Below are 18720 nucleotides of genomic sequence, written 5' to 3' on the forward strand. Positions count from 1 at the left end.
AGTTTGAACCTAAAAGCTTTTTTGATCGTGATTATGGGATTCGGGCGTTTGTGGTGGTGGTTGAATTTTATTTGATCCTGGAATAATCATCAAAAGTAGGATGCAAGTTGAATTTTATTAATGTTCATGATTTGATTTGATGCTTGGCTAGAAGGCTCAAAGGACAATGATATGAGGTAAAAGTAATGCCACGCCAGTGATTGTGATTAACAGCGATTTTAGGTAAGATTTGCCTCATTGGGAAAGGAAAGAAAGTGGTTCAACAGATGACGCAATTTGTTTCCTACAGAAGCAAATTTGATATCCAATATTATTAAATAATCATAAATAGACCCCACTAACAGAAGCACCGGATTTTATCTACTTCAGCCTCCCCCAAGTGGATCGAGTACGGAGCCTCCAACCTACGGGCCATTCTTCCTCTTCAATAAGTAATTATAATTTTTGTGAAAAAATTATAAAATATGATTGATTTATTTAAAGTTTTCAATTAAGTTACTTTATTTTTAAAATCGTTAATGTATGATTTTTTTTGTAAAATTTTTTGTTTTTTTTCTTTTTTATAATTTAATTTTTTATTAAATAATTTTGAACGTCACAAATCTATAAATGAAAATTCAAATAATTTTTTTCTATAATCTTCAACGTTAGTCGTTAGATTAGCTTTGATCTAATGTATATTATTTTATTCGTAGAAGGATGTTGATTCATCGTACTGATTGTTAAATTGTCACTTGAAACTCACTAACGAGCTTTTAAAAAGAAAACTTAACAACTTAATGACTTAAATTAAAACTTTTGAAATTGAATAACCAAAGCGTAAACTTTTAGTCACATTAGGTGTAATTCACCCTAACTTTTTTTTATATATTTAAAAGCTTGGGTATCGCTTAAAGTCTAAAGTTTAGGTTTCAATTTAAGTAAATCTGTAAGTTGTTTTTATATTTAATTTGATTATTAATTAATCTGAATCCAATTAGTTATTGAATTAATTATTTAATTCAATGGTTGTAATCATCAGAGAAATTAGGTATATGCCATTTTTTAAACAAATTTAATAAATTAGGTCAGTATTTTTCAAATTTAGAAAAATAGATCGATTTTTGTGAGAGAAATTAAAAACGCTTGCATTTTTTTTTGTGAAAGAAAATGAAATAATACAAGCTAAATCATCAAAGGAGCGTCACAAATAATCTTAAGCCTGGACTTCTAGTGTGAACAATCTTGGCTAGGCTATCCGCAATTAGATTACTTTCACTACTCTAGCTTTTTAAGCGTCTAATGAATTCTTCTAATAATGGTAGAATTGGAGATTCCCGAATCATCTTCCATGATAGCTTTAATAGCTTCAATACTATGAGTTTGAATAAGGACCTTTTGTAAACACCTATCTACCGTAAGATTCAGCCCATCCAAAATCCCTCAGAGCTCTGCCTCCAAAACTAAACAATTACCCAAATATCTTGCGAACCCTTTAGTCCACTCTCCCTCCTACGTCAACTGAAAACACTTTCTGCAAGAGGCGCATTTTCAACTTCTCTCTTTTGCCACATAATTGTTTTAGCTTTTCTTTTAATTAAAAATTTTTATTAATTTTTAAAGGGATAAATATCAAAATTATAAATGAACTTTCATTTGATTTAGTTTTCACAAATCACTAACACCGTTATTGAATTAGCATTATTTTAGTTGATATATTGTATACACAAATAATATATTAATCCAATATAAAAATAAACATAGTTATTTATTTCTTTAGACGTGCACAATTGAATCAAAATCAATATTTCATATATATATATATAAACCCCAGATCAAGTTTAATAGGTATAACTGTACCAAATTAAAGTTCATGTATCAAATTACACATTGATATGAAGTTCATATATAAATTTATCATTTATCCCATTTTTAATCAAATCGTTTGAATAGATTGGGTTCAAGGTTGATATGGCAGACTCATTCTGCAGAAAGTATTTTCAGGTAAAATGGGATAGAAACACTTTCTGCAGAGGTGTTTTCAGTTTCTCTCTAAACCGGCCTAATTTAGTAAATTCATTTGTAAAATGTATCAAGTTTGAATTGAAAGAGAGCATTGGCCCGGTGGATGGAGTGAGTGAGGATGTTTTCAATCATTACCGTAAGGCCTTTTTTAATTCTGGGCTTTGGGAATTGTTTGGTTTCAGCAACTTGTAATCATCGGGGTGGGTATAGTCATAGATTTATTTTCCGACGCCCAAATTACTACTTCTATGGTTCCCAAAGGAGAATTACTTGTCAAAACATTAACAGAGTTTTACAATATTTTCTACTTTGTTCTTTATTTATTAAAATGTATTTCTAGTAGTAACCAAATCCTACTCTATAGGAGTTGGATGAATAATCTTTCAATGAGTGAAATAAAATCATCAATGTATGATTTTTAGTTTGGTATGAAACCCTGCCTTACATTGTTAAATCAATAAGTTCCCTATTCATATTGATTGGGTCAACATTAAATAATAACCAAAAAAGGAACTCAAATTTCGTCTTTTCATTTTCATTCAATGTTTCTCCTTTTTTTTTATTAAAACAAAATCCAAAAGCAGCTTTAGTTTATCAGCTAACACTCCCGTGGAGGCGGCTATTTGGATCATTCCAACTACAAAAATATTTTAGGGTAAATTACACTAACAATCACCCAATTTTAAGGTAGTTGACAAAATAATCACTCAGGTTTCAATTCAGTCACTCAACTTTCAAAAAATAACAAAACAGTCGCCACTAACCATTTTTCGTTACAGACCTAATAGAGCTACCATTTTCCATCCTCCTATCACTGCTCTCCCATCCCTCCCCTACTTCCTCACCATCCTTCTCCCTACTCTGATTCTCTCTCCATCTCCCCCTCTTCTCCACCGTCCCTCCTCCTATTCTGATTCTTTCCCTCTCCCCCACCATCCCTTTGTTATCCCTCTTCCCCTAATCCAAAAATAATTTTAATAAGAATTAACTCATACATTGTTTATAGAGATTTTTATATATTTTATAAATAGGTTCATAGAGTATAATAAGAAATTTAAACGGAATATTTGTCACTACTTCAATTTACTTATGTGGTTTAAAGACATTCACGACTGTGCGTTGAATAATTACTCAATTTTAATATATTCGTATATGGATTATATTTGGGATACTAACAATGTATTTTTTTTATTCTACAAATATCTTTAAAAAATATTCACTACATTTCTATAAAACATTTGTTAATATATTAACTTTGTCTGTGAAATCTAAAAACTCTAATAATGATATTTTAAATATTATTCTCTTGTATATTTATATTGTTTTGTATTATACTTAAATATATCATAGTTTATGCTGGCGGGCTAATTGTTTAGCAGTCAGAGTGGGGTTTACACAAAGTTTTGGTCTTGATGTTACAATAATTTGTATCATAAGTTAAGGATGTTCAAACGATTAACCGAATCGAACTAGTATTAATTAAATTTTTCAATGCTTTAAATGTTAACCAATCTGAATTTTTTCAAAAAAAAAACCGAACTATTAATAGCCTAATACATATAATACATAATATTATTTATTAAATTCAGTTAATTATTTGGTTTCGAACCGATTTAACCGTTAACCAAAATTTTAAAAAACCTTTAACCGACCACTGACAGAACTAAATCGATTAACCGAATTAAATCAATTCAGTCGATTAAATCGATTTTAACCAAAATTTAAAAACCCCAACCATAATTTCCTGGCCCCTTCCCCCTGTTATTAAAGTCCCGGCCCCAAACTCACCTAACAAATAAAAAGCATTTTAGGTTTATAATAATAAATTCAGAAGAAAACACATTTAACACTAAACTAAATAACAACAAATGACAAAATTCTTCGTACTAGGTGCAGTTTCGTAATCACTGTATCAATTTCTAAACCATAATGTTTATCGATAAAAAATCAGAGTATTAAAACAGCACTGAAAAAAAAATATCAGATTAGAATTTTTGTTTAATTTCAAGTTTTTTTTATTTACAAGACAAATTTCAAATAATAAACACGACTAATACAGCTCAAACTTGGGCCATACTTAAAATAGTGAATACATTAATCATCAAGTCATCACATAAATTATCTATTTTTAAACTAACAATTTCAAGCATTATTTATATGTATACACCCAGTACTTAATTGTAAATATAATTATCTGTCTAATGTTAACCAATCTGAATTTTTTCAAAAAAAAACCGAACTATTAATAGCCTAATACATATAATACATAATATTCCAGCATCTACTAAAGAATATATATAGGATTGTTTGACATAATAAATATTTAAGTACGTGTATCATTGTGAATTGAGTAATTAGATTCCAATCAAAATGTTTAGGACCATGGATAATGTACGTGAATAAGATATTCACTTAACGGTTGAGGTTATGAAATTTTTGTAATTTTTAATTCAATTTTCATTATAATTGTAGATATAATTTTAATTTTTTAAATAAATTATGAATAGTGTACATTATAAATTTAAGTTGAAATATCGTGAAATTTTAATTAGATTTATTTTTAAATATTCACATGTGTTCTTTATTTTATAGTTTCAATATAATTTTATTCGAATTGAGACAACATTTAGATAAAATTCTCTAAAAATACCAACTTCAAAATTGAAACTTAATTTAAATGTCTGGGATGAAGTTAGACTTCTATTTCTTCCACTTACTTGATTGTGAAATAGGCTTTTTATTGCAATAAAAAATATATCTAAATTAAAATAATAAAACTTTTTATTTATTATAAACAATTAAACTAAAAAGATTCACAAATAACGAAAGAATCTTATAATAAATAATTCCAATCCGAAAATTTGTTTATAGTAAATTGTATATTATAAGAATATAGTAAAATATTAAATAAATAAATACATTTAAAAAATAATAATTTTTTTTAAATTTTTTGTAAAATAAATACCAAATATTAAACCATTTTATATTACTTTAATATTTTTTTATAACATGTAATCATTTAATTCAACATGCCTAGTGCCCTAGCCTATGCAAAAGGCCCAGTATTGTTTTTCTTTTTTTTTTTCCCTGTAGAAAAAGCAAAAGGCCTAATCGATGACGCATAATTTTTTGGTCTAGTCTTTCGATGCTACATTTTTCTCGAGAATAATTTCGTGGCTGCTTCTTAAAGGCCCCCCCTCTCACTCAGCTGAAGGTTTTTTTTTTTTACTTTAATAATAAAAAATAATAATTATAAAAAGGAAACATACTGTAGATTATTATATAAATAATACAAGAATATAAATTGGAAATCTAATCAACAACTTGATCTAAAAATTTTAATTACACTAGCTGCCAACATTTGTTAAGTATTTAAAAGAAATTTATATTTTTTTTTGTGTTGTTTAACAATGTAATCACATCACTTAAAAAATACTTTTTTATCAAAAATGAATATCTCATATTTAGACAATTTTCGAGATTGATGTCACCGGACATATTAATAACACCTAAATTTATTGTAAAAGAAAATATTATTCATAAAAATAATCTACAGTATACTTTATTTTCGTAATTACTCCGGACTTATTAGTGACACCTAAATTTATTATAAAATAAAATATTATTTACAAAAATAATCCACAGTATACTTCATTTTCGTAATTATTCTTTTTATTACATATGTAGAAAAAACCCCCTCAGCTGAAAGTAACATTTTGTTTGATAATAAAGAGAGAATAATGTATAAGAAAAATAGACAAATAATACTTCAAATTCACAATTATTGTAATTGAATCAGTTTCTCAAATTAAATAATACGAAACTAAAAAATATTTCAGAAGATTCTTCTACCCTGGCCCCAAATTAATAGCCACTTGTTCACTGCATTTATAACACTAAGCTATAACGTTTTCTCTCTTTACATTGATCTTCAATGATGACTATTGATTTGGTAACACTAAGCTACAATAAATTTTTTTGATTGAAACTGTCATTTTCAAAAATTAATATTTTTTATTTTAAAAATGACATTTTTTAAAATATTAAGATTACAAAGGTTAAAATGAAAATCACATGTAAATGTGAAAAAACCACACGTGTTGCAAGTTTGCTCTATTTAACACGCGTCAAAGTCTATAAGCTATGAAGCCAAGACCACACAGTGATCGTGGAAACAGCGTTAGAAATGATAGTACAAAATTTGACATCCCTAATTTTAATTCATTCATGCTACAATAACTTCTAATATTATTTTAATATTATTAACATCAAATTATAGTACCAATATTACAATACTTCTCTTTTTTTACATTCTTTTTATTTTGTAAAATTTCATTTAAAATATGTTAGATTATGTTGTTGACTCTAATTAATCCTTATGTTTCTTTTATGCTATATATTATACATAATTTGGATTGTAAGTATAATTTTATTTGCATGTAAATATATATATATATTAGTAATTGAAGTGTAATAAAACTAAAAGGAAAAGAACAGTAGGACGAGAGGAAAAAAGCAAAGAAAAGGTAGTTCAAAAGGATGGGTAAATTGTGGAGTTCAAATCCCAATCAATTCAAAGACTCAAAAGGCGATCTTGATTTTTGACCAATGCATTTAGTTTGATTTTGACTGGCTTTTCAGAGTTTCCTAGCCATATAAAATTAATTTTGTTTACGGATAAGGAAAAATAATTAATTAAATAGGTTATGCAGGGATGAAACTTAGGTTTTGAGTTCGGGTTTGATATTTTTTATTTGGAATAGGTTGAGGTAAAAATTTAAGCTTGTTTTCAATCCAACCTCTAAAATCTTACATTGATCTCATCCAAACTTGGCTCGACTTTAGCTTATGATCAGGTTTAGTCAAAACCTCCTTTAGAGAAAAAAAGACCTCATAATGAGAGAGAAAAAGACCCGATTCCAATAACTTACTATACTATAATACATGTCTAAGCTCTAAAGATGATTTTAATAGTTTACCCTAAAATATGAAACAAATTTATAATAATATTTATTAGGTTTTAAATAAAAAGCTTTGTAATCATTTTTATTTAATTTTACATTTACTCACATTTTATATTTGTATTCAAAGATTATTGATATAAGCATAAATTTTCGGAAAAAGGAAAAGCATTATCCATTCTAACAAGCAAACTGCGTAGCAGCCATGCTAGTTGTTATCCTATTGTTTATGTTTTAATTAAACTTGCTGATCAATTAGTAGATACATTTAGTCAACGAGAATGTTCTGTTTGCTCATCAGACTGTCAATTGTAATTTAAAAAATGATTACATTTTAATCCTTTTCTAACATACCAAACTTCAGAATTTGTGAAATATATTTTGTTTAAATCCCACCAAAACTATTATCACATCACATCATCGCCCCATTAATGTTAGTTAAGATATAAATAAATATTATTTTTGAGCCATTACAATCCAACTTTAACAAAAAAATTATTTTCGCCGCTCTTTAATAGTTACCTTTTTTTTTCAAATTACTTCTAAAAAATTAAAAATATTAATTTTCTAAATGATTTTTAATTTTTAAATTTTAAAAAATTAATTAATTATTGAGGTGACAATAAGCGTGCATGTAATATTAGCAAGTAAATAAAAGTTAATTCTTTCTATCTATTTTAGAATAATTTAATAAATATTACAAATTTAATAACAAAAAGAAGTAAAAAATTAAATGAAAAGTTAAAATAATTTTTTTTGTAAAGTTGAAAGATTAAGGGTGAGTTTGGATGAGCGTTGTGTTTACCTGTAGTTAGTGTAAAAACAGCGGTGGCAGTGAGATTAAATACTATAGCGTGAGAGAAAAAGTAAGCTAAGCGCACCGAACCGCATCCAATCGGCCATCCAAACCCACCATAAGTAAATAATTATGTTTATTTTGAATGAAAATGATATTTAATTTAAAAGTAAAAATTTTCCCAAATTCAATAAACACGAAAAAAGAATTTGGTAAATTTAAATCTTTCAGAGGAAAACTTTGGGATTGGCAAGAAAATGAAGTCAAGAAAAGTGGTGGGGAAAAATGAATGCGTAGGTGATGGGTGACCGCAGCAATGGGCAAACAACAAGAACGGTGCAGATAGAAAATGGAAAAAGAAAAAAAGTTTGAAGCACAAGGCAAAAGGAAGGGGCGTGTATGACCAAACACTCGTTGACTGTCATTAAACACAAGAGAGACAACAAAGAAATCCCAGTGTGTTCAGATATTCCTGAAATAGTTTCCATGTATTTTTCATGGAAACTTTCCTTTTTTTACCCGCTTACTTTTCTTGACCAATTTCTCCTTTCTTAGTAATTCCTATATCTGTTATAAAATAAAAAAATTTCCAAATTCAATTTTTTTCCGATCTCTAGGTTCCAGGAAGGAAAGGAGGGAGTGACCTTTACAATTTTACTCCTTCGCAAATTTTTTCCTTAAAAAAATCCAACATTTCAAAGCTTTGAATTCATCAAACCCACGAGACTTTTAAAAACCGTTGAATAGACCCATCTATTTTCTAAATCCCATCTCAGTTTAGAGTTTCAAGATTTCAAGGGCTGACGTGCCCATTTTATTTGGTAGGATTGGTACGTATTTGAAGGTTTAGTTTGACTTCATTCCTCTTTTACTCATATATAAGAGAGAAGGCAGTCAGATTCTGGGAATCATATATTTTTATCAACTCCAAAGGGGTTTTATATTTTCCTTAGATATTTCATTTCTCTGAGAAAGAGAGGGAAAGGAACACATCTCAAGTCTTATTAAGGATTCAGGTAGGTTATATTTATCATGTAATTATTCTGATTTTTTTTTTATTTGTGTGAGCTGAGGTTCATGATTTAATGGAGTTTTAAATGCTCAGTTTATGTTTTTTCCCCCCTTCAATTATTGGAGTTAATCAGTTGCAAGTCGTGAGTGCTTTGTTTTTAACTTTATGTCTTTATCCTTTGTTTTTGGGTCCTCAACATACCTTTTTCTTTTAAGCATAAACAAGAAAGGTCATATCAATTCTCCAAAGTGAAACTTGTTGCTAATAAGTTTTTCTTGGGTGCATGTATTATCTTGTAATTTAATTAGTTTCACAAATCATGTTGTGCAGGTAGAGGATTATATTGTCTTGTAAGGAAAAAAAAAACAGAAAAAGAGGCTTATGGGATTATCGCTTTCCTTGTTACTCTCAGCCTGGCAACAAATTCTAAGTCACAGGTTCTTCGATTTGACTTACAATGTCGGTCTGAGTTCTAAAGATGTAGAGATGACGGTGAGAGTAAATAGCTTCAAGAGAACGGATTCGGACACCGTCACCACCACCAACTCAGCTATTGGGTCGGATAATAAGATTCAAAGGAAAAATTCAATAACATTGAAAACAAGCAAACCTGATCGTAATAACGTAGTGCTTGAGAAAACGTTGTCGTTCAAGGACCTGGTTCAAGACCAAAGGAAATCATTAGTTTCAAGTGGCTCGAATGGATTAATGCATAAACCAATGCCTACACTTTCACTGCCTGAACCAACGATTTTATTTTCACCCAGACCCGTTAGTGAGCTTGATGCGGCTGCTGTTAAGCTTCAAAAAGTGTATAAAAGCTATCGGACTCGAAGAAACCTTGCGGATTGTGCAGTGGTGGTTGAGGAGCTATGGTGGAAGGTATTAGACCTTGCAGAACTTAAGCAAAGTTCTGTTTCGTTCTTCGATGTTGAAAAACCTGAATCTGCTGTTTCACGATGGGCAAGAGCCAAGACAAGAGCTGCTAAGGTACTGTCTTTTTTACAACATAGTCGTGTTCATGTTGTAAATGCTTAATTAATGTCTTTGTTTAACCAACATTTATGATAGTTCTTCCTTATGAATTGCAGGTGGGAAAGGGTTTGTCCAAGGATGAAAAAGCTCAGAAATTAGCCCTTCGGCACTGGCTTGAAGCGGTAAGTTTTGCCTTGCTGGTTCCTTCAGTTAATTATCTCGACATAAATATATTGCAGAATATATGACCGGACCATTCAATGCATTTTTGGCAGATTGATCCAAGACATCGGTATGGGCATAACTTACACCTGTATTATGACGTTTGGTTCTCAAGTGAAAGCTCGCAGCCTTTCTTCTACTGGTAATTATTATATTTTATTCTTTAGCAGCCTTTGAGAATTTATCATCACATCTCTAAAAGTCAAAAAGAAAAAAGAAGAGGAACCTGTTAACGTTTTCTGATGACTATTATAATTTATTTTCTCAAAAGGTTGGATGTTGGAGATGGGAAAGAAGTAAATCTTGTCAAATGTCCAAGGAAAAAGTTACAACAGCAATGCATCACATATCTTGGACCAGTACGTTTTTTTATTTGTCAGCCTGTTATGTAATGAATTTTCAGTTTCAATAATTTAATGTTTGCTTACATGATTATCATTCATCATTTGCAGAAAGAAAGGGAAGGATATGAGGTAATAGTTGACCATGGGAAGCTTGTTTTTAGGCAAAGTGGGTTACCAGTGAATACAACAGCTGAATGCAAATGGATATTTGTCCTTAGCACAACTAGGTCCTTGTATGTGGGTCGAAAGGAAAAGGGTAAATTTCAACATTCTAGTTTTCTAGCCGGTGGTGCCACTACCGCAGCTGGAAGATTGGTCGCTCGTGATGGCGCTCTTGAGGTACAAAACCATATTCATTCACACAATGCAATTTCGTTTGCTCGTTTATGGTTTAATGTGTTTTGAGACCGACTTTTGTGTTTCTTCTTCTTGCTTTTTTCAGGCTATATGGCCATACAGTGGTCATTATCTACCTACGGAAGAAAATTTCTTGGAATTCATTAGCTTCCTTGAGGAAAATCATGTGAATCTCACTAATGTTAAGGTAAATTAATATTAATAATTACGAGTTAAGATTAGATCATGTGAATATTCATTAGCTGATGGGGTTTGCAATGTTTTGTTGATTACAGAGGTGTGCTATTGATGATGATAACTCTTACGGGCAAGCCCCACCTAAGGAACCAAAACCAGAACCAATGGTCGGTTCTAATGAAACCAAGAAAATTGATGTTGGGGATGAAGGTGACAGCATCAGGGGGGCGGAAACAAGCACTGATGAGCATCACCGTGATGAAAAGAGAAGCAGCACCAAGGCGCCAACACCACCAGTGTTCGCTAAGAGATTATCATGCAAGTGGACCACAGGGTTTGGACCCCGCATCGGGTGCGTGCGCGACTACCCCACTGATCTACAGTCAAAAGCACTTGAACAAGTTAACCTATCACCAAGGGTTACTCCTGGGTTCGTGAAGTTTGGCCCAATTCCATCACCAAGGCCCAGTCCAAGGATCCATCTTTCCCCAAGGATAGCAGGCATGGGACTGCCAAGTCCAAGGCCCGTTGCAACAACTAACTAAGCCAGTTCAGTTGAAGGAGGTGGGCTACTAGGTTGCATGACTTGGGTGGGGTGACAATAAGTTGGGTCAACGACTCGATGATAACTTGCCACCTCCTCTACGGCCCTGCTTGTGCCGACGGGAGAGTTGAAAATCAACGAGGAGAACAAACAAGTTGACTGGAAAAAAATATGTTTTTTCATTCTTTTCTTTTTTTTTTCTTTGTTCAACAGTGTAATTAAGCCAGGAAAATTTTAATCCTACTTCATTTTTTTCACTATAATAATTAATGGAAAGCTAATAAATCATTTTGAAATATGAAGGTATAATCATTATTTATTTTTATTAATGCCAACTATATATATGATTTGAGGAAAAATATCAAAACCAACGTAAATAAAAAATAAAAATTTGCATACAAAAATAGATGTGTGTGGACACTGGACAGACAGCAACTACAACATGCATAACTTACCTTTTGCAGAAAAAGAGAAGCAGAAGATCGTAGAAGGAAGGTACGGTCACAGTGAATAATCTAAATCACTGATCAGATCAAAACTGAGAATTCCAATTCCAATATATATATAAAATAAATAAGGTAAACACATAAAGAAAGTGCATTAATATATTGAGTAAACCCTAAAACGTTAGGCAGACAGAGTCAAAAACTTTCTCAATTCCCATCTCTCTCTAGCTGGTAGGGCTAGACAAAGTTAGTGATAGAGATGCAGGTGTGTGGAGGAGACCATTACGTTGTGCAGTAGGGACCAGTGGAAATGCAGGCAGTGGCTAGTATGAGTACGACACTGTTTGCTTGAATGCTGCTAGCCCACGATCATTTCAATCAAAAAGATGATGATGCATATGCAGTTTCTTGCCTTTTTATCCTTTTTACTGTGACTTATCATCCCATTGTTTTTCTTCAGTATAGTTTCATGCAGGAATGGCCCCCTTTGTTTCATGTTTTTTTTCCTCTCTGCTGCTTACAGAATCATTAGAATCAAGTTACTACGTATTTTTTTATTGATAAACCTTTTATGTTCTGTTTGTGATGTCTCACATTGGTGCAACGTTCTCTTCTCAACTCATGCCTGTAGAATCTGCAGATAAAGAGGGTTTATATTTTCTTTCACTTTATTTACTTTTGTTTCTCCATCATCACTGCGGCTTATATTGGAAATGTAAAGATGGTCTCAGCTGAATACTGCAGATCTAAAGCAATAAATGATGGCGTTCCCGGAGGGCTTTGCTTCAGATTTAACTGTCAGCCACCAATCATCGCTAATCCTTGCTCTTTTGTCCCTCCCCTTTGTTCAACAAATGAAATTAAATTATATGTACATATTACAGTGTTAATGTTTAAGGAAAACTCTTACGTGACTCTGCTAAAATGAATTACAATACAACCTACTTACTGACAAAGTGACAATTAGTTTTTTAAATTTAAATGCATAACTTATTTAAGGTAAAAGTACCAAAGAAATCCTTGTACTTGAGGAGGATTGCATTTTGGCCCTTCTACTGATAAAATGGCAAATTAGCCCTCTTTTAAAATTTATCTATTAAATTGAAATGGTTAATTACTAATTTGGTCCCTAAACTATAGCTAAAATATCATTTTATTTTTTTAAATTTTCCTTAACAATAATTCTATACATTTTTAAAAAATTAAAAATAAATATAAATTGTTAAAATATATATTGAAATATTTTTAAAAATAAAAAAATCTAAATATATATGCAAAAGAATTACCAAAAAAAATTAAACTCATAAACGATCGTCTTTTTGCAAGACCCGTGAGGTCCTTGCTCAAACCTCAATAATTGTTAAACCCAAAAACTTGTAAAGATTAAAACTTCTTAGGCATTAAACAATAAAATATTCTATTGGGAAAGTTTGTAATAATTAACAGGATACAAAAATGAGTAATCAAAATTTAATACCGGTGATTATACTCCATCAAGAGATACGAAAGCATAGAAACGTGGAAATGAGTATTGGCTAAAATAGAAGAAAGTAAAAATTAAATAATTTTGTACGTAACTTTTAGTTAGAAGCATGAATAATGAAGATTAAGCTGAATATTAAAGTGAGTAAACATAACTTTTAGTTGATTTTTTTTTTTTGCTTCAATCAAGCTTGGGAAATCATTTTTATTTTTTTAGGTTTTGTAAAGTAGGAAAAATAGTCTTGTAAAAACACAATGGTTTATGGTTTCGACTTGAAATTTTCATAAAATTTGTAAAGTTCTTTTTTGTAACTTTTACATAAATATTTTGTATTTTTAGAAATTATTTTATTTATGATTTTTATTTTTAAAATATATTTGAAGTAATTTATATTTATTTTTAATTTTTTTCTAAAAAATTACAAGTATTGTTAACAAAAAATTAACAATAATTAAAATAATAAGTTAAAGAGATCAAATTAATAATTAACTATTTAAATTAACATCCAAATCATTTAATAAATAAATTTTAACAAAAATAATAATTTATACTTTTCAAAATATATAAAAATTAATTTACTTATTTTTAAATACAAAATCCACTTTCCTCATACGTTTACCCTTATTTACTTGTTTAAATAAATAGACATCAGTGTACGATTGCTCGTTGCCTCTGTCCTTTGCGGAACAATAAATAAACAATATTTGTGTTAAGTTTTTAATCATTTACAAATTTACCAATCAATTACACAAATCATTTACTCAAACTAATTTTTTATTAAAATTTCTAATTGATTCTTAAAATTTTCTATTTTTATATTTTCAAAAATTAGTGTTTTTTATTAGTTTCTTGTTGTTTTTTAAATATTCTTTATTTTTTATAAGTTTCATAAAATTTCAGTGTTTTTTAATATTTTGTTATATTTGTATATATTGAGAATTGTTGGCTTGAGTGATAGAAAATCATTGTGAAATAATTAAAAAACAATTAAGTCATTAATCAAAATCCACATTCATCTTCTTCTACGTTATCATTTTCCATGTTAATTAAGATTTTATGTTAAGATTTGAACTGCTAATTTGTTATTATATGAGTAATTAATTTAGGAATAATTTTGTAACATTTAATAATAAATTTTAGGGATAAATCTTATAATTATATATGAATTTTGGTATAATTATATACGTAAAACTTTAATTGTGGCTTAAATTTATATTTAAAATTTTAATTTTAACTTAATCATACATATTTAAATAAATAAATGCATCAATCTACTTTTATATTAAATAAATATAATCATTTATGTATGTAATCTATAACCATAAAATGATATGACATCAATAATTATGTTAATAAATTATAAAAATTAGATAAAATTAAAATTTTATATATAAAATTATAACAAATTAAAATTTATATAAAACTTATATATTAAATTATAATTTATGTATAATTTTAATATTTTTTCCTAAATTTTGAAGCGGTGTTATGAGGTATCTTAGAAGTAAAACAGGTTTAAGGACATCTGCTCTACTGTCCCGGCAGCAGAGCAATAAACACTAAAATCCAAGCATAATTGACAATCCCATCATTCAATTTAAAAACTTTTAGCACTTAATCGTCTGATCGCTTGATCAGTATACGGAACTTGATTTGAAATTGACGACTCCATCTGCTTGTTTTAGTGGTCTCTAAAACTTTGTCTATTATTTACTTTGAATAAATTATTAAGGTTTTAATTTTTAACCTAAACTTTTTACATCTCACAAGCCTATTGTCTCATTCAGGTAATCCAATGAAAAAAACTGCTTATCCTTAATTTTGTACAATATTTTTACGGTCTACATTCCAAATACACCTCTCTTTTCTCTTTATTTATTTGAAGTTTTTGCTGTAGTTGAATCAGCGATCGAAGTAATGGACAACAGTCTCAAAGATACGAGACTCTGCGGTCTAGGCGGTAGGCATGCAGCCTAAGGATTTCTATTTTTAACTTACTTATTCCCAAGTTTTCATAGTGATGGCAACGCAAGGGAATTGGATCACGTCCACCGTTGACGGTGGGTTATCCGCTCGTCGGTATTTACTATTTGACACTCAAACTATTTTTTTATCTTATTTAATTTATTTCAAATGATAGTTCATTTAATCCGATTTATGATGCAAGACTAATCTATTCAAGCAGAGGTGATAGTTGTCTACACGGCTTCAGTAAGGCTGGCTTCATCGGGTATCGTGTTTGAACTCTGCGTCCCTGTTGCCATGTTTTGTTTAGTGCTTTTTGATCTGTTCATAGCCCTTCTCTGCTTTTTTCCTTTTGGGTATGGTTGTTGCTTTGGTTTACGACATGTAGCGTTGATCATCCTCTATATAAGGTTGTTTCTCTCCGTCTGGATGCTTACCTCTTCTGATTATGGAAATGAACAAAAAAACTCCTCTAATTGAAAGGAAAATGACTAGGCTCGACTTGATTTTTTCAAGTATTTTATTTTATTTTAAATTTGATAAATTAAAGCAGTAATAATTTATTTTTAATGATAAAAATACAAAGAAACATGAAGGCTTCCAATTATAGAAATATTTTTTTATGAAAACAATGAAACAATTTTCTATTGTTTTTTAATTTCAAACATTTTTATTTTTATCTTTCAAGAAATAACCTTTTTTTTTCTAAATCAAATGGAGCCATAATTGCTTTTTGCTTTTACGTTTATCACAACTTATTTATTTTTAGTAATTAGATTAAATAGAAAACAATGGGTTTTTTATATAGGTTTTGAATTTATACTCTCGTGCATAAATTTTAATAACAAATATTTTCAATTTTAATAATTTAACTAAAGTTTTAAAATAAAAAATATATGACTTTATTTAAAAATTTGTTAATTTACAAGGATTAATAGCATAATTTAAATTATATTTAAACTTAAAAAAAAGTTAAATCACTATTTAGGGTCTAAACTCAGTAAAAACTCCCACATATGGACTTAATTTTTTTTTCTAAGTTTATCTTTGAACTTGACATTTGTTCCTATATCGAACCCTAAATTTAGAATCGTTCTCATATTAAGATCTAAACTTCAAGGTTTTAAATAAAATATTAGGATTAACTTAAATAAAAAAATTATATCTTAAAATTAGGAACAATCGCTAGATTTCGACACTAATTTAGATAAAAAAAATTGTTAAAACTTATACTTGAGAATAGCTTATTTAACCCAACTTAAAACTTCGAAATTCTGCAAGTCAAAATGTAATTGTACCATTTCGTTTGTTTTGGTTTACTATATTGTATACACGAAATCTATGGTTAAATTAAATATACGTACCTGCAATAAGAATTTTGCACTGACCTTTTCTTTTCCTCAATAGGACAAAAAAATCAGAAAAAGGCTAAGAGAGTGTACAGGGAGCTGTCAATCTGATTTATAAGAAGGCAAAATATATAACTTGTCTGTAAAGCAAGACATCTGGGAGTGATAGATTTAATAACTTCTGTGTTGTTATTTGTGAGTGTTTTTTTTTTTTTTGAATAGTTTGCCATCTTGAAAACTGAGCACTGCCTCAAATACCCCCATCTCTCTCAAGTGTCTGAAATAGAGACTATCATCATCTCCTCATCATTTTGGGGGATCTCCTGAGAAAATGAAGCAAAGAATGTGCTGTCTTCTCATTGCTATTCTGCTGACTACATGCTGGATTCATGCATCATCAACCACGTCTTTAGAATCTCATGATTTTGTTCCTCGTCAACAAGGTTTGTCATTTAGTTGTCTGATTTACATCCTCTGGATAAAAAAGAAAAGAATAGAAGCTTTAAAAGTTCCTTGTTTTGGATCAAACAGCTACTGTTCCAGAGTTCCTTGGTTGCTAATCTTTGGTCCTTTTTTCCAAAGCTTCTCTTTAAACTTAACTTGTCAGTTCCTTGTTTTGGATCAAACAGGTACTGTTCCAGAGTTCTCAGGGGCAGTTAACTTTGAGCCTAAACAGGTTAATCATTAAAAGTTTCTTTTTATGTTATTTTCGAGTCTGGAATCCATGCTGTCTTGGGGTTACTTAAGTACTATTTATATAAATTTTTCAGGGCGGTGTTGAAATCGGCAATGGTGGAGTAGGTAATGAGCGAGAAGAAACATATAGGAGTAGAATGATGGGAAGACTTGGATCGAGGCCACCGAATTGCGAACGCAAGTGCGGAAGGTGCAGGCCATGTGTTGCCACTCAAATCCCAGCAACGACGGATAAACTGGGGATTCAGTACACCAATTATGAGCCTGAAGGATGGAAATGCAAATGTGGGTCCACTTTCTTCAACCCATAAATGCTACCCCGTTTCCATATAGCACTCTCTTTCTTTCTCTCTCTACATGATACATGGATGTATTGTCTCATTTTGTGTTTTATCCTCCTTAAATTGGAAGGGACTGGGTGCGGTGTTGATCTTTTACGGTACTGACTGCGACACATTAAAAAAAAGGTTTAAAATTTACAGTCAGTTTTTTGTTGTGAAAATGAATGTAAGGACTAGACGACTTAGCTAGCCAGCCATGTGGTGCAAGTTGAATTTTGAGTTGGACAGAGATTCTTCATTTTCACATTTTCATGGGCAATGGACGAATTTGAGCCCATGAACCATTGTTCAATTCGATTGTAGACATTATTTTAGACCTTTGTTTGAATTTTCCAGCTCCCTCAGGATTCGGAATCATAAGAATGTAAATCAGTTTTCTTTCTTTATCTCTCTCGTCCTTTTACTGTCGATTTTTCATTTTATAAGCATATGACCTTTTTTTTTTTTGCTTTATAATTAAATACATTAACATTTCAGCTTGTTTTTTATTTCTGAAAAATATTACTGCAGCGGTAGTTTTGAAATGAAAGGAATTTGAGTTTTTCACTTTAATAATATAAAAATAATAATTATAAAAATGGGCTTAGTTGTAGATTATTTAAAAGAATAGTATGTTTTGAACAGTAAAATACGATCACACAACATTATCCCCAAAAGTCCGCCATCATGAGCAAATGATTTTAAGTGAAAAAATTTTAGTTGGTATTACCACTCTAAGGGTTAATTCTTTACTACATTTGAAAAGTGCTTTTGAAAAATGCTCTTAAAAAAATGCTTTTAAAAAGTTTGGTTTAAAATTTGAGTATTTAGCATTACTGTCAACAAGTGCTTTTGAGAAATAAAATGTCCATTTTAGACATGTTATTATCAAGTAGCAAATATGCATTTAAATAATATTTAAATTAGTTAATATTATTATATTTTAGTAAGAATACAAAAAATTATTATAACTTGTTGTTAATATTTTAATATATGAAATATAAATTTTAAATATTTTTAAGCAATAAATATTAATTATTTATAAAATTTAATTAGAATATATAAACTG

At 29.7% G+C, this 18720-nt stretch overlaps 2 protein-coding genes across 2 annotated transcripts; both read left to right on the forward strand.

Annotated features, from left to right (window-relative positions):
- The first annotated feature begins 8017 nt into the window (after window positions 1-8017).
- LOC107907132 (IQ domain-containing protein IQM1) lies at window positions 8018-11688 on the forward strand. Its single transcript, XM_016834373.2, has 8 exons — window positions 8018-8777; window positions 9104-9763; window positions 9865-9930; window positions 10024-10112; window positions 10242-10329; window positions 10423-10653; window positions 10757-10858; window positions 10947-11688. Exons 2-8 carry the CDS (start codon window positions 9155-9157, stop codon window positions 11391-11393), a joined length of 1632 nt encoding a protein of 543 aa, XP_016689862.1. The 5' UTR covers window positions 8018-8777; window positions 9104-9154; the 3' UTR covers window positions 11394-11688.
- Window positions 11689-16313: 4625 nt separating this feature from the next.
- Window positions 16314-18058, forward strand: LOC107903285 (EPIDERMAL PATTERNING FACTOR-like protein 5). Its single transcript, XM_016829311.2, has 3 exons — window positions 16314-17078; window positions 17265-17311; window positions 17406-18058. The coding sequence occupies exons 1-3, from the start codon at window positions 16967-16969 to the stop codon at window positions 17640-17642; spliced, it is 396 nt and encodes a 131-aa protein (XP_016684800.1). The 5' UTR covers window positions 16314-16966; the 3' UTR covers window positions 17643-18058.
- The last annotated feature ends 662 nt before the right edge of the window (window positions 18059-18720 follow it).

This window comes from Gossypium hirsutum, chromosome D05 (assembly GCF_007990345.1).
Source record: "Gossypium hirsutum isolate 1008001.06 chromosome D05, Gossypium_hirsutum_v2.1, whole genome shotgun sequence".
In the NCBI taxonomy this organism is placed as follows: domain Eukaryota; kingdom Viridiplantae; phylum Streptophyta; class Magnoliopsida; order Malvales; family Malvaceae; genus Gossypium; species Gossypium hirsutum.

What these genes read in the sequence shown, in the direction of transcription:
- LOC107907132 (XM_016834373.2), top strand. Translation starts at nt 9,155, where the DNA reads ATGGGATTATCGCTTTCCTTGTTACTCTCAGCCTGGCAACAAATTCTA. An exon ending in TCGCAGCCTTTCTTCTACTG is followed by an intron (nt 10,113 to 10,241) that starts GTAATTATTATA and finishes TTTTCTCAAAAG; the next exon opens with GTTGGATGTTGGAGATGGGA. An exon ending in TGAATCTCACTAATGTTAAG is followed by an intron (nt 10,859 to 10,946) that starts GTAAATTAATAT and finishes TGTTGATTACAG; the next exon opens with AGGTGTGCTATTGATGATGA.
- LOC107903285 (XM_016829311.2), top strand. Translation starts at nt 16,967, where the DNA reads ATGAAGCAAAGAATGTGCTGTCTTCTCATTGCTATTCTGCTGACTACA. An exon ending in TTTTGTTCCTCGTCAACAAG is followed by an intron (nt 17,079 to 17,264) that starts GTTTGTCATTTA and finishes TGGATCAAACAG; the next exon opens with GTACTGTTCCAGAGTTCTCA. An exon ending in TTAACTTTGAGCCTAAACAG is followed by an intron (nt 17,312 to 17,405) that starts GTTAATCATTAA and finishes TAAATTTTTCAG; the next exon opens with GGCGGTGTTGAAATCGGCAA.